The sequence below is a fragment of the Prunus avium genome, chromosome 3 (assembly GCF_965620075.1).
Source record: "Prunus avium chromosome 3, drPruAviu1.hap1.1, whole genome shotgun sequence".
Taxonomy (NCBI): Eukaryota; Viridiplantae; Streptophyta; class Magnoliopsida; order Rosales; family Rosaceae; genus Prunus; species Prunus avium.
In genome coordinates this window covers 6,384,415-6,407,593 of record NC_142286.1, presented here as the reverse complement: position 1 = coordinate 6,407,593, position 23,179 = coordinate 6,384,415, and the positions used below count along the sequence as shown (strand labels likewise).

At 36.4% G+C, this 23,179-nt stretch overlaps 2 protein-coding genes and 1 pseudogene across 3 annotated transcripts; 2 read left to right on the top strand and 1 right to left on the bottom strand.

The window, feature by feature from the left end:
- Positions 1-36: 36 nt before the first annotated feature.
- LOC110760067 (pleiotropic drug resistance protein 1-like) lies at positions 37-9,322 on the bottom strand (annotated as a pseudogene). Its single transcript, XR_015834466.1, has 26 exons — positions 8,208-9,322; positions 7,779-7,899; positions 7,570-7,658; positions 7,370-7,454; positions 7,114-7,254; positions 6,631-6,649; positions 6,448-6,524; positions 6,224-6,277; positions 6,048-6,138; positions 5,675-5,976; positions 5,266-5,547; positions 4,858-5,174; positions 4,606-4,766; positions 4,416-4,519; positions 4,173-4,329; positions 4,035-4,097; positions 3,828-3,940; positions 3,385-3,717; positions 3,112-3,273; positions 2,103-2,232; positions 1,931-2,014; positions 1,707-1,840; positions 1,321-1,548; positions 1,062-1,233; positions 718-972; positions 37-622 (listed from the first exon to the last, which is right to left on the bottom strand). The product of XR_015834466.1 is annotated as a pleiotropic drug resistance protein 1-like (transcript).
- A 7,549-nt stretch (positions 9,323-16,871) lies between these two features.
- LOC110760090 (deoxypodophyllotoxin synthase) lies at positions 16,872-18,347 on the top strand. The gene is made up of 3 exons (XM_021962278.2): positions 16,872-17,300; positions 17,409-17,733; positions 17,906-18,347. Exons 1-3 carry the CDS (start codon positions 16,927-16,929, stop codon positions 18,146-18,148), a joined length of 942 nt encoding a protein of 313 aa, XP_021817970.1. The 5' UTR covers positions 16,872-16,926; the 3' UTR covers positions 18,149-18,347.
- A 1,188-nt stretch (positions 18,348-19,535) lies between these two features.
- On the top strand, positions 19,536-21,139 carry LOC110760070 (putative 2-oxoglutarate-dependent dioxygenase AOP1). The gene is made up of 3 exons (XM_021962253.2): positions 19,536-19,921; positions 20,149-20,470; positions 20,627-21,139. Exons 1-3 carry the CDS (start codon positions 19,548-19,550, stop codon positions 20,867-20,869), a joined length of 939 nt encoding a protein of 312 aa, XP_021817945.1. The 5' UTR covers positions 19,536-19,547; the 3' UTR covers positions 20,870-21,139.
- The last annotated feature ends 2,040 nt before the right edge of the window (positions 21,140-23,179 follow it).

Genomic DNA, 23,179 nt, shown 5'->3' with positions numbered 1-23,179 from the left:
CAAACATTGAAATCATCTCAAACCTAGCCAAAATGGATTCCACATGTTCTTTTGATTTGCTTGTGCCAGAAAATAAATTTTACGTATTGAATGGGGAGATAAGAGGCATGGAGATATCAAATTTTGGTTTCCAGTCCATATAGGTCATAAAAAAGAGAATTTGACAACTCCGATGGGGGCGCCGCTCTTAGCTAGAAATGATTTCTACTAATAAATACATTGATAAGAACTTTCATCTACCTACGATTGTATACATACTACAAATCCTATGTAAATTGACAGACTGATAATAACTTTCATCTATCTATCAGTGCAGTGGTGGTTATAACCTGTAACATCCAATGTAAATATGGAAGCTCACTTTCTACCGCTTTTGGAAATTGAAAACCTTAATGGAAATGGAAAACATTAATCCAAAGAGAACCACAAATGCAGCAACAACACCTGCCACTACTCCTAGAAAATCATGTTTGAAGCCAAAATAATCTTTCAAAAACTGTTTAACTGTTTCACCATTGTCAAGCACGTCGTCTATATCTCCATATTGTGATGCAACCAGTCCATACAAGGTCCAAGCAACTGGACATATCCAATAATACCATATCCACCACACAGGAATTCGCTGTCATTAGCCAGGCACAGTTTTATTAGCATCGAGCTACGCTCGAAACAAATGTGGCATTTAAGAGGAACTAGTTATATGAAGGCAGTACTTACAGTTCGTGGGACAACAAATCCCGAAAACAGGTTCCACACTCCATAAAATGCAGAGGAAATTATAGTAGCTATGTGGTAATTTGGTGTCACGGCCACAGCCATCATCCCATAAAATGTGAAATATAACAATGAGAAGTACATGAAGTATAGGTACCAAAAGAATTTAGCCGCGGTCCACTCATGTCCCATCATTGAATACACTATGACAGCGTATGCCACAGTTTGTGCAAAAATGTATGGAAGCTCAATTATAATCTGCAGAAAACATGGACGTTGCTTATAGAAACATATATGCATATTGGCTCATTATGAGATGAAGTATGATAGTTGTGTAAATTGATTACCTGCGACAAGGCATATGCTAAGGGTGAATACATTCCAGCCGCTTTTTCTCTGTAGAAGACAGTTCGTTCAACTGAAACTACTGGCTGCACACTACTAGCATTTTGGACTCCAATGAATTGAACAGCACAATACATACAACCCATTGCATTAAACAGGTCCTGCTGATTTTTCCTACAATTTTTATAATAATGTGTTTATATGTAGATAGAAATTACGATAGGTTGAACCTTCAATCAAGAATCAGTCGATGTAGCTTACGTTTTGGAGCCAAGGTCCCAGAACATTGTGCCAAACATGAGGGCTATGATAGTTGTGAACAAAAATCTTACAGCAGTATACGGTGGATTGCGCCAATAGGACAATCTTTGTTTCCAAAAGCATGCCATGTACTGAGAAAAGAATGACTGAGAGTATCTAGATGGGAAATGGAGGTCTCTGGAATCAGGAGGAGGTATGCTTAGTTGTCTAATAAGTTCTTTGTTTCTCCTGAAACACAAGCCAAACAATTGTACAACTTCATATCATATTCTTACTATGTAATCATCGTTACACTGACGAGGCTAGATGAATACAAAATTCCAAATAATTAGATGTGTTTTACTGCCTTGCACTGCTATCAGTCGTGCATTTACAAAAGTACCTACCGATACAGTTCAGAATTTTTGTACACTTTGGAAAAATCAACCCCTAAAGCCTTTTCTTGTGCTGAAGAGCTAACTTCCAACATCCAAGTTGCAGGGTTGTAACCGTCTATAATTTTACTGACTCCTTGGACGTCCTATATGAATTGCAACTTCCATGTCACTAAAAGCATGTGGATTAACACAAAAACTTATTGTTCCATTGCGTATTTATCATTAAGACATACCTCAAAATACTTGACCAAATCACAAGAATGGTAACCTAAAGGCCCTACATAGATCTCTTCCCCTCCACGCTTCATCAACAATAGCTGGAACCTCATGTTCATTGTATTACTGTTAGATAAAAAGGTAAACCATGGGAATATGTCACTTTAATGATATTCCAAAATTTCTCACCTCATCAAAAGCTTCAAATATGTCAATGCTTGGCTGATGAATTGTGAACAACTGTTCTTCCAGTGTCCACAGTGTTCCTAACTGTTCTCATGACAATTGCAGCAGCTCTGGCATCCAGCCCCGAAGTTGGCTCTGTAGTGAATTAAAACCAATTCACTCCCCTTTAGACCTTGTTGTTGATGGACTTTGGACAAGACTCAATGATGGATGAGTCCTTACACACACACACAGAAAATAACCAAGCACAAATGACACAAGTGTTTATAGAGGTTCAGCAAATTTTGCCTACATCCTATTGGTGATCCCCTTGAGAAATTTCACTAATGAAGATAGGTTACAACTTTGGTTTACAACTGAAAACCCCCTTAGAACACTACCCTCACAATCTGTTTCTCTCACACCCTTGCTCAACACCTTGATACACTTGAGAACTCTCTCTTCTACTTGACTCACTAGTTTCCAGCTACTTTGCCTCATTCACTATCTCTTTTGTTTCCTCTTCCATATAATAGACAAGTCTTTGGGCTTGAGAAAAGACTTATTCTTTTCCTCCCACGTTCTCCCCTTGGTTTCCTGACTTGGACCACACATTGGGCAGACAAAAGGCTCTCCATTCATGGCTTCATGTTCAGCCACTCCTTTTAGAATCATAGGGTGGGAACTCCTTGAAACAAGCCAACATCTTTCCTTAATTTGCTCCCTTGGCTTCCCAGCAACTTGCCACCTTTCATTTAAGTCTGAAGTGACTTAAAATATCCTTGCAAGTGGGTAGAAAACGATAGCACACTAAAGAAACTGTTGAGAAACAGTGCTGATTCGAAACAGCACGTGTTGGGCGACCGGTCGCAGGTCATTTGCGACCGGTCGCTTTTGCACAGAGTCTCCAGACTTCGAAATGTCTTCCTGCGACCGGTCGCTCGTCGACTTAGCTTCAGACTTCGAATCTGTGTAGAAACGACCGGTCGCTGGTCCAATACTTTGTATCCTTTAAGCGAGCCAATTTTCCAACAGGCTCATCCATGAATATTATGGAGGGGTTTGCCACTAGTTCAACAGCAATTGTGAGCCTCTTCCGTTGCTCAGTTGAGAGACCATTCACACCCGGCAATCCAACTAGAGCTTGCCTCAAAGGCTTTAGTTCCACAAGCTCCATGACTTCCTCCACGAACATCTGCAATTACTTAGCATTTAGAATTGCTATAGCTGATGAATACTTAAGGTTCTAATTGAGTTATGAAGCTATCCTTCATTATCCAGATAAAAGAGGGTTTGAGGCATCAACCTTTCTTGTTGAAGAATTGACTTCAGGCGGTAGGCGGAGCCAAGCAGAAAAAAGCAAAGACTCATAGACAGTAACATAAGGAGAATGGATATCATTTTGTTCACAATACCCTGAAATTCGAGCAAATGTTTCTTGTTTTTTGGGGTATCCAGAAATTTTGATCTCACCCTCAATATAACCACCAGTTTTCCTACCAGCTAGAACATCCATCAAAGTGGTTTTACCAGCACCACTAACACCCATCAGAGCTGTGAGCACGCCAGGCCTGAAAGCACCACTCACACCCTTTAGTAGCACCAACTTATCCTCACTGACACCCTGGTTCTTCATTTCCTGCAAGTTGAATTAAAATAGTATGTTTCGTTTAACATGACTGTGCTGTTGTAAAAAAGCCAAGACAATAAGCTCTACTTGAATCCTAAAAGTTTAGAGTTGTTAGTTACCTGTGGCATATCAACAGAGTACAAAATGTCATCAAAAGTGAGTGATTGCTGTTGAAAGGGAAGAGTCACTCCTTTTTTCTTATTTGAATGGATCTCGGTGCCAGCCTTGTTCCCTGCATATCAGTTAAACGTATTTAGCTTATGAAAGGATGAATATATAACGTCATAAACTTCTCAATGACACGGCTAACTTTCAAGCATTGTCACCTGCATTTTCAGCTTCATTTGTTTGAGACTCTTCTGATTGACTAGCCTGAGCCTTGTCATAAGCTGCAAAATTATTTGAACAGTGTTAACACATAGGCTCTCACTTTTCAAGTTATGAATTCAAGGGAAAGTACCCACAGTCGAGGTAAGTGAGGGCAAAAACATAAGCCAAGTTGAATAGTAGCATAAATCCTATCAGCGCCCCAACTCCTATCCAATACCAGTATTCGTGTGGAAAAAATCCTCTAGACTTCAAAAATACAATTCCCAATGGTTGTGCTGTATTTGGAAGAACCTTTCATATGGAAGAAGTTCAGACGTTAGAGAGATTACAAGACAATCACAGAAATATTGTTTTACATGGCTAAACCAATAGGTTACATGCTTCCAGCTGTGCCCGAGGAACTCGTTTGCTGCTACTGCATTCTGCCCATACATCAGTGGCGATATCCAGTAAGCCCATTTCCACCATTTTTTTATATCCACTGCAACAAAGAAAAGTGAAAGAAAGAAGCTTTATGGGGACTTTCTTGTGAGGTAAGTTTAGTTTGATGTCAAACTCAAATCATACCTCGTGACAGAACAAAGCCACCATTCACAAAAAGTACCAGTAGTGCAAATGACCCAAATGTGCTAGCAACAATCATATTCCTACCAAGTGCTGCAAGAAGTCGAAATAATCCAGAAGCCATTTGATGAACAAGTACGAATATAAGGTATTGTCTAAACAACCTGCACATGCATAGATTAACAGAACAGAAAGTGAAAAAAAATGTGAACAAATGTTTCCTACACATCTACAAATCCAGGTATATATAATTACCTATTCACATTTGGATCGAAACCAATGACATAGTAGGTGAAGAAAACCCAAATTGCAACTTCTACAAATGAGATGGGGATCTTGAGGAACCATCCAGGAAGTGCATATGCCCAGGCAGGGAAGAACATGAGGTCCCTTAGCTTGTAAAAAACAGGAAGTTTGGCAATGGTCAAACTGAGCTCTGCCATTCCGTTCAACATGACCATTATCAAACCGAAAAATAAGGCACCAGAGAAAATGCCTCCGTCAGTAATTGAATCTCGGTGCATCTTTGTCCGCAGGAAGAGTGTCATTGTGATTATTGCCATTACTATAAGCTGTTAGAACAAAGAAGATTAAGGAATTATAGATGCATGACAATGTATTGTATATAGTTCAACTAAATACTAAAATAGATTTATCACCCACTTGAGCAAACTTGAATACGTAGACAAATGAGTTCCTCTTCATTAGCAAGTATTCTCTTGACATGCAGGCTTTGAAGAGGTCTTTCTTTCCAACACCATATTTTTGGGGTGCCAAAATGTCTGCACTCTGTTTGCTCTTGTCATATGGAATAGCCAGCTCCTCATTAATCCTCTTTCCCACATGGAATGACTGGAATGCATCAGAAAATTCCTTGACTGTGACAAATCTGTAAGTCTCATCCCTATTAGCCCAATATTGCTCCTGATCTTTCTCTGAGGTCACCTACAGAAATTAATCAATTATGCAAAAAGATTATATTAAGGATATGGGTAGGGCACATAAATTTAAGGGATCAATAACATATTTATAGGCTTCTAACAAAAGGAAATAAAGTGGAGTTTACACTTACTTCTTGCAAGAAATCTGCCACTCCTTTTCTTTCAGGACACTTGAAGCCTAAAGACTCAAAAAACTCTAGCACATGTTCACGGAGCCCCTGATACACAATCTGACCATCGGAGAGGAGTATAATGTCATCAAAAAGTTCATAAGTTTCTGGTGGTGGCTGGAGGAGAGCAATAACAGCAGTGCCATTGAGAATGCGAATGAATTGCCTTAGCGAGTTCACAATTTGAAAAGTTGTTGAGCTATCCAAACCAGTAGATATCTCATCCATGAACAGAACCTTTGCTGGTCCAACCAGCATCTCACCTGCAATGCAATCGACAAAGATATTCAGATAAATACATTTTATTCAAAAATAAAAATGTGTGATGATTTACCTGTTGTGACACGCTTTCTTTGACCACCCGAAATACCCCTTAGCATTGCATCCCCAACCATGGTGTCTGCACATATGTCTAGTCCCAAAATCTGCAAGTGGAAAGCAAAGTTATTTATCAATTGTTTAAATTGGATTGTTTTTTAAAGCAATTAATGAAGACAGATTGTCATATACCTTCAGAACATAATCTGTGACAACACTTGCCTTCTGCCCTTCTATAGATGCTGCCTGGAGCATTGGAAACACCAAATATTAGTTTTAATCGGCTGACTATAAAAACTGAAGATTTATTCATGCTAGATATCTTGAAATACATTTTAGCTACAATGAATATGGATTCATAGATAGTCATAACCAAAATCCCAGAAAAACAGATTCATCTAGCTTCAGTTTTCCACCTTCATGAAGACATCAATATCAGGATCAGGATGAATATTTTGTGCTTTCTCTCTCCTTGACAATTCTGCCAACCATTCTGCAGATGACCATATAATAATTGTTCATGATTCTTGAAAGTTGGAAATAGAAAAAATTGGACTGAATTCTGGTAAATAAACTATGAGACCATAATTAAAACTAACCATGACAAGCTCCAATCCCCTGGCATCTTGATGCAGCGAGTTTAGCAAACACATACATGGACCATTGGGATCACATTCAAGCATGAGGAAAGTCTTAATAACCTATATTAAATAAGTGTCTCTTCGTACGTAGGAGTTATCTAGGTTCATGAATGAAGTTATAGAGAGTCTTTTCATCTTTGTGAGTTATAGGGAGATTTAATGTGAAGTTATCACTAGGAGGGAAGTTGGGATATGAAAGGTTTAGGAGAGTTATGAGGAGTTATCTCATCTTGATTGAGAGGCACCTATAAATAATGCATGAAATTGTAAGAAAGGGAAATTGATGTTTGTTATTGAATGAAGATTGAGATTTTTCTCTCATCTCTTTACTCTTTTCCTGGGTATTCTCAGAATTAACAGATTAGAGTTTTAATTCCGGGTATTCTTAGAATCAACGGAGTTAAGTTTGCTTGAAATTATCTTTTGTTCTTGTTCCGCTGCATCACATCTAGAAGAGAAGGCCAAGGTTTCTCTTACAGTCATTTCAGGATTATGTATATCATGCTGACTGATGTAGGCAGCAGCTCTCCAGGGTGCAGATTCATTCATGTCAAGGCCATTGTATGTCACTTTCCCAGAGAACTGTATGAAAAGTTCGAATGTTTATCAATTCTACTGAAGCCAATTAGCTGAACACAGAGCCTGGCTTCTATTGATGAAAATCCATGAACAGCTAAAGCTCTAGAGCCACCCTTACCTTTACATCGAGAGGAAGCTTCCCTGCGAGGGCCAACAGCAGTGTGGTCCTTCCAGAGCTTGGAGGACCTAAAAGCAATGTTATTCTTTAAAATTCACACCAGCCCCCAAAACCAGAACAACCAAAAAATTAGTAACAAAATTTGGGGTTAAAAGCTAAAAATGTAATTTCAAGTTTAGGGTCAGAGTCTGCATTCTCACCTGCTAGGCCTAATGATTCCACTAAGATCACCAAGGATAGACAATTTTTTCTTCCTACTTTTAAGCAAGTGGAGACTGGTCAAGAAACCCTGAAAAAAAATTAAATAAAAGGAGGACAATGTTAATCAGGAAGAATTACGATATGAGTGTTTAATTTAGTACAACAAGAAGAAGTAATCTAGACTGATTTCATTTGATTGCAGGTTTACCTCCAAAAAATTAATGTAAAAGTTAAAGAATGAAGGCAAAGCCCTTTTTCCTACATGAGCTTCTGCCTCAATGTTGACATGCTCATATCTGACTTCCAGTGTTGGAACTTCCACTCCAACTCTGACAAATATCCAAGAAAGATGTTAAAAACTAGTTCAATCATCCAACACAAAACAAAACCAATTAATCAGTTGGCATCCCACATAATGTGGTTCTTTATGTAGTTCCTTAAGCGTGATTCGAAAACAAGAGTAACTCTAGAAGGAATTGGTGGAAAATGGCTTAATACAAATTGATTGAAGTGAAAAGATGGTGTTGTTATAGGTATGAATCTACAGTAACTGGTACATTGTTTGAATATTCTCTTGAATACCGACCAAATATATATATAAAGAACCGGTACCAGCTAATCACTCTTCATTGATTACCTATCGAGACGCTCCCTGAGCCTCATTAAGAACTTCTCGTTCCCGGTTTCAGCATCTCTCACCAACCTCTCAATCAAATTATGCCTTTCTTGGAATCCAAGTTTACGTACATCGACCTCATTGGCCTCACCGCGTGAAGAAGTGAGTAAACCTTTCTTTAAACGATTGAATGTGGGAAGTCTTTCAAGTGCAGCCCACATGAGATCGTCTTCATCATTTTCATGGTTGGAAGTCATAGACGTCCTTGAGAAAACTTCCATTCCATTGTCCGTCCAAATTGAAGAACCGTTTGCTTGTAAACTCTGACCGGCTTCATAAAGATTTCTTGTGTCCATGGCAAACTAACTATAATGTATCAATTTAACAAATCTAAAAAATAAAAAGAAGCTAAATACCAACTTTTCTTGAACCCAACATGCCAAGTCTTAAAGCAAAGTGTATATATTTCAAGAACAGAAATAATTGGTCGTTCTGCATGTTGAAAATCCAGACAACTTTAGTTTCAAAAGATTTTCAGAAGATTTTTCTTATTAGAATATATGTCTCCACAGTTGGAAAGAGAGAGAAAAACAGAGTGAGATGTTACCGCCTTTTGTCTCGCTTTGCAGATAGGTGGTGCCCGTGTAGGGAACTATTCTTTTGCCTTTTTTTGAGAAAGGATGCCACCTTCTTCTTAGTCCGCATGATTTTAAACCAGTAACCAATAAAAATTAAAAAAAAGAATTTTCTTTTTGTGTTGAAAATAACATTGAAGCATTTCATCAATCACATACCGTACCACAAACTTGGTTGGAAGGTATAAAATGCTCTCTTGTCTGACTATACATGAATGTGGACCATTCATTAAGTTCATTCTTGCATGATATGTGTAGTTGCAACCTAGGAATTTTATGTTGTTAGACTGTCTGATAAAAAAACAACGCCGAATAGATTACCGTTGGATTCCAACCATGCGTTTACCAAGTGTTTGAACTACACATGATATCATGAAAGAAATATTGGCTTTTTTCCACCCCATCATCGCAAAGTCTTTCATGCGTGCGTGCCGATTTCCTTATAATCCACTGGCTAAAGTGTAGTACCCTATGGCCTTGACTTTTCAATATTTTTTTTCAAAAGAGCAAGAGATATCATAATAATAAGGCTAACAATATGGACAAGTCAACCCACCGACATTTGTACTTTGTTTTTTGTTCATAGTTAACGAAGGGACCAAAACAAGACCAAACAACCTAACAATAACTCTAGGCCTGGTATAACCAGTTCACAGAGGCCGACACGATTCTGTTGGATTCAATTGGGCCAAAAAGCCATTTTGGGCTCAGACATATAAACTAAACCGAGAAAAAAACCCAAAAGAAGAAAAGAAGGGACTAAAATATTCTACTTCATTTTCCACAACTTAAGTCAATACTCCAACTCATATGTAATCTTAACTCAACTCGTCCATTTAGATAATCTAGACATACATTATTTAGAGGTACATTAAGAAATTACTTTCTTAAAGCACTTTTAAAATGGGATATTAGTGGGATATAGTTCAGTTGGTTGAGCTATTCTACTTTTATCCATGTGCCCTTCCCCGATCGCTTGTACTCAAAAAACTAGAAGGGATGTCACTGATTTTTTATTTTTTATTTAATTCAAGAGAGTGGAAAGCTAAGAATACAATTTGTTCTATATACCCTTCCTCAATCGCTTGTACTCAAAAAACAAAAAGGAATGTGATGATTGCTAAAATATGATATTTGGTTTGAATATATTAGGTTAGGGTTTATTCTTCTCCATAAGGAGGTATATATAAGAGTTTACATGAGTGCTTTACAAGGAATTAGATACAGTAAAGGATTAGGAAAGTATCTCATAGTTATACAATGATTTGACAACTATATAAAATAGGAAAGTAAATCCCTTAATTAATTAAGGAAATAAATCTCATTGATTAATTATGAGACTCACTTTAACACTCCTCCTAAAGTTGGTGCATATACGTCACAAATGCCCAACTTGGTAAGTGAGTCATGAAATACTCTGCCACAAACAGCTTTGGTTAAGATATCTGCCAGTTGATTTTCTGATTTTACGAATGGTAGGCGGATGATCTTCTTCTCAATTTTTTCTTTGATAAAATGTCTATCCACCTCAACATTTTTGGTTCGATCATTTGAACTGGATTATGGGCAATATCAATGGCTGACTTGTTGTCACAATGCAACTCCATTGGATTTTCTGGCTTAAAGCCCAATTCTGTCAATAGTCTTCTGATCCACAGGGGAGGGGTACCATTAGCATTAGACACCACCGACGGAGTGGATGATTTGCGATTAATAAGTTAGTTAGGATCAAATGTCATGTGATTCGTAGCACCCGAGTCGATAATCCATGCGGATTTTTGAAAGGACGTATGAAAAATAGAACCTTTAGTGGTGTTGATAAAAGCACAAGTCCGGGTAGCCGGGTCAGCAAGATTGACCGCATGCTTATGTGAGTCTGCAATAAGGGGGAGAATCGTAGGGATTCCTGACATCACAGCGGAAGTAAAATGTGATATGAGAATGTGAGGGATTTTGATTGGAGGAATTTGATTTGAGGAATTTGATGTAGGAATTGGATTTGAGAGGTATGTGTATAAGATTTAAGGGTATGTGTTTGGGGATTTTGATAAGAGGATTTGAGGACTTTAGATTTGAGGGATTTGGATTTGGGGAAAAATATGAGGAATTTGATTTAGGGTTTTGGATTTGAATATGAGAAATTTGAGATAAGGCAAAGACAACAATAGCAATGGAAAACTACAATGACAAATTCTTCCATATGAACTTCAACTAATTCACACAGACACAACTTCTCTTCACTCCACCTTTCCCCTTGAAAAGAAGGGGTCGTCGGAGTCAAGAAATAAGCAATTTCTTCATGGAAATACGTCAAGGTAATGGGGCAAGCAACACATTTACGAGAGATAAGCTATAGGAAAGAGAAACATATCCTTTTTCACTCCCCCTCCCCTCCTCAGAGCACTTAAATTGCAAGAAGAACGCAAGCACAGGTTACAAGAGAACTAGGCTCTGATACCATGCTAAAATATGATATTTGGTTTGAATATATTAGGTTAGGTTTTATTCTTCTCTATAAGGAGGTACATATAAGAGTTTACATGAGTGCTTTACAATGAATTAGATACAGTAAAGGATTAGGAAAGTATCTCCTAACTATACAATGATTTGACAACTATATAAAATAGAAAAGTAAATCCCTTAATTAATCAAGGAAATAAATCTCCTTGATTAATTAGGAGACTCACTTTAACACTTATGTCGTTGCCTCGCTTGCAAGAAGGGGGATGTGCTTGGAGTCATGGCTTATACAACCTCCATCCTCTTTTGTTCATGTTCTCTCTTGTGATTGCCTCCCTTGTCCTCCGTTTCTTCCCAATCCTACATAATTGGCTTGCTAGTTCTATTGTTTTGTTTTTCTGCTTGTCTCTTTTCGGTCGTTTTTATTTTCTTGGGTTTCTTCCCTTTGCGTTGTATTTTGGTTTGTTTGAGTTTGGCTCCCCTTTGAGTCGCTGCCTTTTGGCTTTATTTAATCTTCAATTGACCAAAAAAAAAAACATGGATGTTGTCGATTTTTTATTTTTTATTTAATTCAGGAGAGGAGAAAGCTAAGAATAAACAATTTGGTCTATATACTTTACTAACTATATTTCTGACACTTTTTCAAAATACCCATAAAATTGCATGCGTTTTGGCAAAAATAAAAACAAAAACAAAAACTTGCACATGTTGAATTTGCAATTATGTTATAGAATTAAAGAGTTATCGTTTTATTAAGTTCAACCTCTGTGTGTCTGTAATCTTGAATTGTGGTGATTTACCCACAAGGTCATGCTAAGGGCACCTCCAGCACAAGCCCCTAGCCCGGGCAAATGGCAGCCCCAGCCCCCAAACTCCCCTCCAGCAAGCAAGCCTGGGTAAGCCCACTGGCAAGAATTGCTTGGGCTTTGGCCCGAAGGCTGCTGACACAATGCTGATGTCATAATGATGTCAGCAACTAAAAAAATTTAATAAAAAAACCAAAAATTTCAGAATTTTTTTTAAAAAAATACCTAGCCATATTCTTTACTTCCCACACCAAAAACTCTATACAAATTCATCTCCTCATATCTCATGTGAATAGTAATTGCCCTTGTCCTATCCCAAAAGGGTGGAAACAAAAAAGGTAAGACTGCCATTATTCACATGAATAGTGACAAACCTTGCCTTGCCTTTGCCTTGCCCTTACCCTTTGGGGTGGAGGTGCTCTAATAGATAAAGCTCAACTAGTTTTCATATACTTATAATTGATTTTTTAATAAAGAAAAACTTCATTAGATAAACTTAAACAATACAATCAAAGACATCATCATGACATCTAAAGCATCAATCACAAAAGGGCAATAAACTAACATGATAAAATAAAAAACTAAATCGAACCAAAAAGCGCACTAAAACTACTAGCTCACATCACCACAATTAAGCATAATCCCAAACAAAGCCCACAAACGCAATATAGCCGAAACCCTGAAGCAACTTAGCAGCATAAATGAACCCTACCACCACCACATGAAGACGCGTCGTCACGGCCACACCCACCATTTGCTTAAAATCTTGAAGCGAGAACAACGTAACAAGTCTGGGCAAAACTTGGTTTCCAACGATCTACATGCGCATAAGAGCGAACAAATAAACCAAAACAACAACCCTAACAAAGAATAATTGGGTGATTTGCGTCAATCTCCGTCAAATACAATATAAAACCAAATTTAGAAAACATGAGCAATGTTATAGAGCAGATTTTGGGAGAATGATTTGATTGAGAACATAACTCAAAATAGGTGATAGGAAACTTTAATCTGAGCATGGCTTAGAAAAAATCACCACAAGGGGTCTTTTATTAAAAACGACCCAATAAACTTATTCACTAACCCAAAAGAAAAAGGTAAGAAGAGTGGAGGGGAGAAGGGGCAGTGATGCTTCTTTGGGACTTAATATACTTACAATTTATTGATGTATTGTATAATATCCTTGTGTAGAGAGTCTTGTATGGTTAGAGTTTGTTTTTTGTATGGTCTAGGGGATTAAGGATGTTAGTGTAAAATTCACTCCATTTCGGTTTCAACCATCCTCATTATGTCGCTCGAATCCCATTATCCCGTATCAACAATTCTGTTTTACCCATAAAAATTGAAAAGTTATTATTAATCGATATCAATACAATTCTGTTTTACCCATAAAAATTGAAAAGTTATGATTAATCGATATAACATTGATAATGTGCCAATATTATTGTTGCTAATAAAAGGAGCAAATCCACTGGTCTGGCATTACATTCATTCTCACTTATGATATATATATTTTAGTACAAGCGATAGTCTAAACTATAAAGGAGGGGATTTCTCACACACACGCACACAACTAAGATATCACGGAGGTTTGAACCTGAGACCTTTGGTTTGTAAGTCAATACCCTTTTTAAATGGGCTAGATCCCGTTGGCATTATGATCATCACAATTGACAACAATATATAGATAGAGAACAAAATCACAAAATCAGAAATGAAATAAAATCTAATAATGTTTCACCTACTCTTGCATATTCATCCAAAAACCAAATCTTGATCTGCAATAAAATTTAAATAAACACATGCATGCAGTACAGAATACGAAAAGGCTTCGATGTTGCTTAAACTAACTAATAAGAGCGGGCCTAGCGTTTAGGACCACAATTGCTCATATAAGGTCTTTTTCTACAGGATGCCCTGAATTTCATGTAGTGTTCATTTGATGTGATGTATTCAACTTGCAAATTTAATAGGTCGAAGTTGACATTATAGCATTACAAAATGAGACGTGTTTATTGTACATAAAAATTCATATTTAATTAGTGCTTATATATTATTGTTTAATACGACAATAATGTAGTATGGGGTACTTTCATGAATGTGACAGATTAAAGCTCCAAAAACAAAAAAATTTTGCAAGTATGTTTAAGCCCTAAACGTAAAAGATTTGAGGGCTTCATATTTCTTTTGATCCCGATCTTCTGGCGGAAAGGATTTTGAATATCAAGTACAGAAATTATTGTATAGTACTAGAACACGGTCACATATAAGAAATGGTCTATGTGAAAAGAATATTCAACACTTGTCTCTCCACCTATCAAACTTTTTATTTGGAATAGAAAGAAAATCACAAACAATCATACACTGCATTATTATTCATAAAATAATTTAACTTGAAAGCTCTTCAGAAGAGATGTGATTTACTTGATAATTAATTAGTCTCTCCAACTAAATATATTCTTTAAACTGTGGTCCAGATAATAAATATCCTTGGCTCGTAATGCCGAAAGGTTTACTTGATAATTAATTGGTGGTCCTATGCCATCCAAAAAGATTATAAATATATATATTTTTTAAATTGTGGTCCTGTAACTTTTTTTTTTCTTTTCAAAAAGTGGTCCTAAATTAATATAGTACCTTGATTATCTTTAAAAAAAAAATTAATACTAAATTAATCTCTACGATAATTATCATGCAAATTCAAAATTCAGGATGATAATCTATGAAGCATTATTGGTCACATATCGACAGAACATATGTAATCGTACCTTTTTTTTAAAATTGCTAATTAAGTCGTACAATCTGATTCATAGTTTGAATAATATCTAGCTAAGTCCAGGATATGCCGTATGAGAACAGAATTATGATATGTTTGAACAATATTCTTTCGACATTAATTTCATCTCAATAACGCAGCATGAAAATCAAAACAAAAACAATTATTAAATTGTGTGTCTGATGAAGAGAGACATCATGCTTTGATCTCGTCATCATGGAATTAAATGTCAATTGCAGAACTGAAAGACAAAGGGAAAAGATTAACCCAAAAAAAATATATTACAAAATGGAAAAGAAATACATGTTGATTATAGATGATATCATCCATGACTACGCTTTAAAAAAAAATTATATATATAAAGAGAGCTTTTAGTTGAGGGATACTCTTGTGGGATCTATTCATATTGTATTTTCATAATCCGAATTGTCTATTTTTTAGGTATTCCTTCAAAGATTATCCCTACAAAAAAATCTCTTGAATATCCGAAACCATTTGAACAACCAATCGATAATTGAAAATTTAATTAATTAGTGTTTTTCTTGAACCACCGGATTGCATTTCATTTAGATTTTACTTTAAATCAGGATTAGTATGGCTTATGGGAATTGGCAATATGTAAATATCGTTTTTCTTAAGATTTTTGTTTATGAGAAAACAATTTCATAACACAAATCTTTCTATGGTTAATTAACAGAATGCTCTCCATATTAACTTCAAACAACAGTAGTGTCTTTATGATCAGCTGGAACGTTCATCCAGTACTTACAAGAGACTACACACATGACATGACACACCAAGATCAAGCTTATGTCATAGGGGGCGATTCTGTGAACATGGCAGGTTGGGAAATACCTACAAATGTTATAAGCTTAGCCTACAATTTAAAAAATTAAAAGCAAACCCTACACACATGCTGCCCATCCAAGTGGTCCCATGTATTCTCTCTCCTCCTCTTTTGGCTATGGCACATCAACTTGTTTCTCTCTCTTAGCTACACGACATCAACAACTTTTTTCTCCCTCTATTTTCTATATATCTTTAATTATAATTATAATTTAAAATTGAGTATTCTATGGTATAATTAGGGATGAAAGAGAGTTTGCTAATAATATCGATAATGCATCAATAATTGAGGAATTTAAGAGTTCTAAGCATTGTAGGGTTAAATTTTAGATTTAAAATAGTTTTGCTTTATTTTGCATTGCATTTAATTTTAGTTTTAGTTTTTGTATTTGTGGAACTTTTATTTATGGATATAGATGCATTTGAGGGTAAGGCTCATTACGTCCTCCTTGACTAGGTGTATCTTTTATGTTTATTATAATGAAATTCACTCATACTGTCGAGTTTAGTATATAAGTTTTACTCAGCTGGCTTTCGAATCCTAGAACCGCCACTGTTATGTCTTATGTTTCTACACACTCAGAGCCCTGCGTGTTCTATACTCTGGATGACTAGGTTTTATTTCTTATACACATATCATCTTCAAGCTCTTGGGGTTAGCCCAAGTGGCGTGGGAGGGTGAGAAAATGTGATTAATTAGGTCTAAGTACGTCAAGGGTTTGATCGTTCCAATGCAACTAAAAAACTTACATGTCATCTTTTAATTAACTGGACTTTCTGCTAATACATTAGGTATATATGACTTTGCATAATATCCCCTTATCCGTTCCCGTTGCAAATGCTACAGTGGACAGCACACAAGAAAGTATAAATCTGAAACCACTACTATATTCCTTGTCAACTTCTGAAAATTTTAAACCGATAGCATTTTATTGATCAGGATGGAACAGAAAGGATCATTGCAATCATAATCATAATAATACTATAGTTACGGTTTCAATGTCCAAAAAATACCGAATCTAAAATGAAATTCTGAAACCGTCAACCTTCTACTACCGATCATCTTGTTTCTGTCTTCCCTACATCACCTGATTTTTTGTCTTGTTGGCACATTTGCACCAATAAATTATTGTGATCTGGAAATAAGAACATTAACCAACTCGACAATTAATATTAATCTCTCAAAACTGGTAAGTGAAAAAACACTAAGCAAAAACATGGGTGCTGAAGGCCAGCCAAAGCTCCCTGTCTTAGATTTCTCTAAGGAAGCTCTGAAACCTGGCACCAACTCATGGCTATTGGCATGCAAAGATGTTCGACAAGCACTTGAAGAATTTGGCTGTTTCGTAGTATTGTATGACAAAATCTCTCCGGAATTTCGAAATGCTTTTTTGGGTGCTCTACAAGAATTATTTGATCTCTCTACTCAGACCAAAATGACAAACAAATATGAAAAGCCCTTAAATGGGTATGTTGGACAAATTCCCAAGCTTCCTCTCCATGAAAGCTTGGGCATTGACAATGCAACTAATTTGGAAGAGACTCAAAAGTTCACAAAGCTCATGTGGCCTGGTGGAAATGATAAGTTCTGGTAATATTTTTAACTTCCTTGTGATTTTTGAGTGTCCCTATACACAATACTAATTGTTTGCAATTGTCTTCACTCTTTTTCTTGTTTTGTTTTTTGGTGGTAATTAAGTGAAAGTGCATATTCGTTTGCGAAAGTGGCAGAGGAGTTGGACCAAATGGTGACTAGAATGATATTTGAGAGCTATGGGGTGGAGAAGTACTATGACTCTTATGTTGGGTCCATCTCCTATCTTCTTCGACTCTTGAAAAATAGATCACCCCAAGAAAATGAGCCTAGCCTTGGCTTCGTGGCTCATACTGACAAGAGCTTCACAACCATACTTTATCAGAATAACCATGTAAATGCTCTGGAGTTTGAAACAAGAAGCCATGAATGGATTAGGGTTGAGTTTCCACCTTCATCCTTCATAGTCATGGCCGGTGATGCACTAATGGTAGGTCCTCGATCGATTAATTTTTGTTTTTCTTTTCCTGGTGTGTTATATTGTCTGACTGTAAATCTGAACCATTGAACAATATTCTTGTTCAGATGTGCAGTCTAGTTTGATAAGATATTGCATAATCAATACCATCTTATTGTTTTTAATGAAATGGTTTGCTGTTTAGGCATGGAGCAATGACAGAATATTATCTCCCAACCATCGAGTTATTATGAGTGGGAATGAAACAAGATTCTCCCTGGCACAATTTGCATTTAGTGACGGAGAGATACATGTGCCCGAAGAGCTTGCCGATGAAGAACACCCCTTAAGCTACAAGTCGTTCGATCATCCTGGACTGCTACGTTTCTTTCGCAGTGATGATCGTTTTAACTCAAACAGTGCTATAAAAGCCTACTGTGGTGTTTGAAATGAACCTTGTAGCTAATAAGAATGTTTGCTAGGCATGTGTGTGCTGTGTGTTAATTTCAAGGCTTGGTTTGTGGGTTGTTTAATTGTACTACAGTCATTTCTGTATTGCTCTGTTTCTGCTATGTTACCTTGTGGTTTACTGATCATGTGAAAATAAAAATTATAAATAGATTGTATCTCCTAAGAGCAATCTTTCTTATGTTGTATGTTAGTTTGTCGATTTACAGATCTAAACTACTTAAAAGTCTTATTGTCTTATCAAAGATATACTTTCAATCGATTTTATTCATCCAAATACCAACGGAAACCAAACGAATCTAAGCAGTTTGGTTTGATTTTTACATTGAAACAACTGTAATCTTGGTCTGAACCGAACCAAATCGCAATCATACTACTAATTTGAGACCAAAATTAAAATCAATCAGAACAGTGATATTTCATTGGTTCATTCTTCGGTTTGAGACCTGAACCAAACCAAATCGTACCGTGCCCATGCCAACAAAACTACTAGTTTGATTGGCAATTTCATAATCAGTGGTCCTTATAGAGAATGTAACATGCCAATCTAATTACAATACTAAAACGTTATCCTTTAAAATTATATATATCATTATTGAGATTTGGTGGCAACTTATTAAGGTTGGAATTTATCACATACAACCTCATACTTGATGGACATAATATATCGAATTTGTCTCCTCTATTGGTTTCTTTCTGCATTTTGACCCCAAATGCATATATTAACGTCACCCCGTACAATTTGTGACTATGTTATTCCCGTTAATTTTTAATATACAAATATAACTGGGACATTATCAAAAATTAAATTAATACAAATAGCAACCCAGAATAATTGATCAGGTCTAGAAACTTAAGAGTCTCAATCAAGTACTAAAGGGTTTTCAATTCAGTTTGTTAGAGAGTGTTCACCATGCATGAGGTCCTATGTTCAGATCACTTTAGGTTCTTTGATTTAGGTGAAACCACTCGGGGTATAAGGGGTTTGCAGATCGATTTGGTTAAAGAGTATTTACTACGCATCCGAGACCGTGTTCAAATCAATCTAGGTTTTCTGATATTCGATTTAAGTGGAACCACTCGGACTACAAGCCTTGCATAAACAAATTAGGTTACATATAGTAACTAGTATTGGCACAAATAGCACCAAGTAACTCTATCCAAATAGAAAACGATGCGATTGCCACCAAATTTATCTATCAAAAGATAGCACCAAGAACATATATTTTATGATTTTAATAGTTAAATTAATATTTGTAAATAAGTTCTGATTGTCTCAGGATGACATCAGTGCTTCAATGAAACCTCTATAAGTCTCAAAAAAAATCAATGCATTTTCCCCAACATATCTACCTAGTTGATAAACAACTGCTGACATAATGGGGTCAGAAACTCAGGCTAAGCTTCCTGTTGTAGATTTATCAAATGAAAACCTGAAGCCTGGAACAGAGGCGTGGGTCTTGGCAAGCAAGCAAGTCAAGTATGCACTAGAAGAGTATGGCTGCTTTGAAGCTGTTTTCCATAAAGTTCCCTTGCAGCTCCACAACTCCATCTTTTCTATGGTTGAAGATCTATTTGATCTTCCCATAGAAACTAAAAGGCAGCAGACCAGTGAGAGGCCTTACCACAGTTACTTTGGCCAATATTCATTCCTTCCTCTCTATGAATCCTTGGGAGTCGATAATCCAACAACTGTTGAAGGAGCTCAAGGTTTCACAAAAATTATGTGGCCTGCTGGAAATGACCATTTTTGGTATAGTTTGATTGGTTACTCACTCTAAACTTTTTTAATATTACACTGAATTTTTCGAACACATTCGAATAACAATTAACCTGATCAATGGTCAATATTCATAGTCTTGCAACATAAACATGTTATACGTTGCTCAACAGTCTGGCTGGCAAGAAAATATTTCCGCACACACACACACATATATATATTATGCTTAATATTGTGTAACTCTTTGCTCTTTGAATTAGTGAAAGTGCTCAATCCTTCTCAAAGCTGGTGGCAGAGTTGGATCAAATGGTGACAAGAATGGTGTTTGATATTTATGGTGTGGAGAGGCTTTATGATTCCCACATGGCATCAACCACTTACCTTCTTAGATGCTTTAAATATAGAGAACAGAAGGAGAATGAAACCAATGTGGGGCTGCGTCCTCACAAAGACAAGACCTTCACATCCATACTTCATCAAAGTCAGGTGCATGGTTTGCAGATTAGATCAAAGGATGGTCAGTGGATTGATGCGGAGCCTTCACCTTCATCTTTTCTAGTCATGGCAGGCGATGCATTCATGGTAGGTCATTTTCTAAATTTCAAGCAGTAAAAGGGTGATGGATAGAGCTCTTATTTATTTATTTTTTAATTTCGTTTTATTAATTTTATTTTTTTCTTGGTAAACCCCAATTATATATATGCCTGAGTTTTTTCTTTCTTTATTTTCACTTGTTAGGCATGGAGCAATGACAGAGTACGCTCTTGTGACCACCAAGTCATCATGAAAGAGAACAAAACCAGATATTCCCTGGGACTATTCTCTTTCAACAGTGGGATTCTAGAAGTACCTGAAGAGCTAATAGATGATCAACATCCCTTGATGTATAAGCCATTTGATCATTTCGGTTTCCTTCGTTTCGATCAAACACCAGAGGCAAAGAAATCAGAGTGTCCTATCAAAGCCTACTGTGGTGTTTGAGATCTCTTTTGATCATGAGGGACCACTGTTATCTTACTATTGCATAATAACTCCATTTGGAATGCAACCTAGCATAATCCTTTTGTATATCAAAGTATGTGTGGGTTTCTTGCTACGTCTCTAGTGCATGTAATGTTGGTCTGTGAAGGTTGTGAATCTTAGTTTTCTTTCTTGATGTGCTTGTATTGAATAAATAAAGTTAAGGTGACATATAGTAGTGTTATTATAACTCAAATAGAATTACGGTTATGAATAATTCAGTATTTTCTATTCTTCTCACAGGGAGGGGAGGTATTTTTAGTGATACAAATACAAGCCTATCTTGAAAAGGAAAAAGGAAATGAATACAATCAATACCCCCTCCACCCCACCCCCCACACCAATCATTGAATTGATTCACGCCAATAACCCCACAATCAAAATGGTGAATAGATGTCGCAGATCTGTTCGGTGGTGTTTTTAGAGCCCCATTTTCATTTTCTGAGTGCAAAAACGGGTGGAATATGCGTTCGATGGGGAAGTCTAAAAACACAGGAAACAACTTCATAAAACGAATTCCAACTTTACGTTATAAAACTGAAAACAACAATTTGACGTTTCCAGCGTTTTCAGAGAATGCAGATTCAACATTTCCAAAAGCAAAATAGAAACGAAAATAATTGTCACCGACTCACCGCCATAATCAAACCACAACCACCGATGTCCAACCCGCCACAATGTCCACCTTCAAACCCACCACCGCCATGGCTGTCAGACCATCGCCACAGCTATTGCTCCTGCCACTGCCACCAAACCTCATAGATCCAGTCCCCACATCACCACCACCATCCCAATTGAATCACCACCAAACACCCAATCCAACCCAATACACATCATCGCCACTTAATAAAAGCAATCGGCACCAGCACCTCCACCACCCATACCCAATAGAAGCCCATCACCACCCAATCGAACCAGCACTATCAAGCCAATTGAACAACCACAAAACCCATCTACCTAATTTTGTTGCTAGGAGAATATGACCTTGAAACTTTGAAAATGAGGGACAATAAGAACAAGAGGTTGTTTATAGAGATCTCAAAGACTCAGAGGTGTTTAGTTAACAAAAATGGGGGTGGGGGGGGAGAGAGAGAGAGAGAGGTATGTTTAGATCGTGAAAATGAGGTTGGGGTGTTCTGACCCCCCAAAAAAAAAGAAGAGATGGTGTGTTTGTTTTTTTCTTTTCTTTAGCTTTTTCATTTTTTATTTTATTGTTTATCAACCTTTCCTTTGTTTAAAAGAGTTGAAGTTGGGTTCGATCCCAGGCGCTTGCGAATAGAGCAGACTTTGTTGGGAGAGGTCCCCGCTTTGCGCCCGACAGTACCTCGAGGGTTAGTCCCCGCAATCGCGCGGGGGATACCTTGGTTTTCACAACAAAAAAAAAGAGTTGAAGTTATTTTTTATTAGTTTTTTTTAAAAAGATAATTCTTCTTTTTTTATATACATAAAATTGTGTTATAGTTTTTTTTATCAGACATTAACAAAAATACCTTTGAAATATAGCTCACATATTATTATTCTCAAATTGTACTACCAGACACATTTTCACTGTTTTTATTTTCTAAATATGTTTTCCAATTAATCTACCAGACGCATTCTCGAATCCTGAAAATGCAAATTTGTTTTCTCGTTTTCATTCTCTGAAAATATTCTTAGAAAACATTCTTCGAAAACGTTACCAAACGGGCCCTAACTTGACAAGTGAATTAGTAAAGCCTTCATTTGATACGGCCTTGGTCCAGGGCTGATCCTGAGATATTGAGGGCCCTGTGCGAAACTTGGGGTCTTCACATAATCTAATATGAAAAAAAGTTCATGACTTAATGTCATAAAACATTTTTTTTATAACTAAAATTCATCATCAATTAGCATGTAATAACAATCACAAATCAAATTATAAATTTTTTAATGTTTTCATTTGATAAATTTAAATGTTAGTATATTCAATATAAAAAAAAATTTAAGAGAAAGAAGAAGACATGAATTTTTTTTTGGTTTTGTTTTGAGTGGAAGAAATTTTTTTTTTTTAAGGAGAAAGCGTATGGGTGTGATTGCTAGTTGGATCTTTCCCCTTTTTTTTTTCTTTTTTTTTTCACGTGCTTCTTTTTTGAAATTATTTAAATTTAGTTGTTATAATAAAAGGAGAATAAAATTACGAAGGAATATGCGCTAGAAATCAACTCCACCCAATACAATTTTGTGTCAATGTGTTGCATGTTGGAGTATATATAGAGTTGTTATAATATTAATATATATTATATAAAGTAAAAA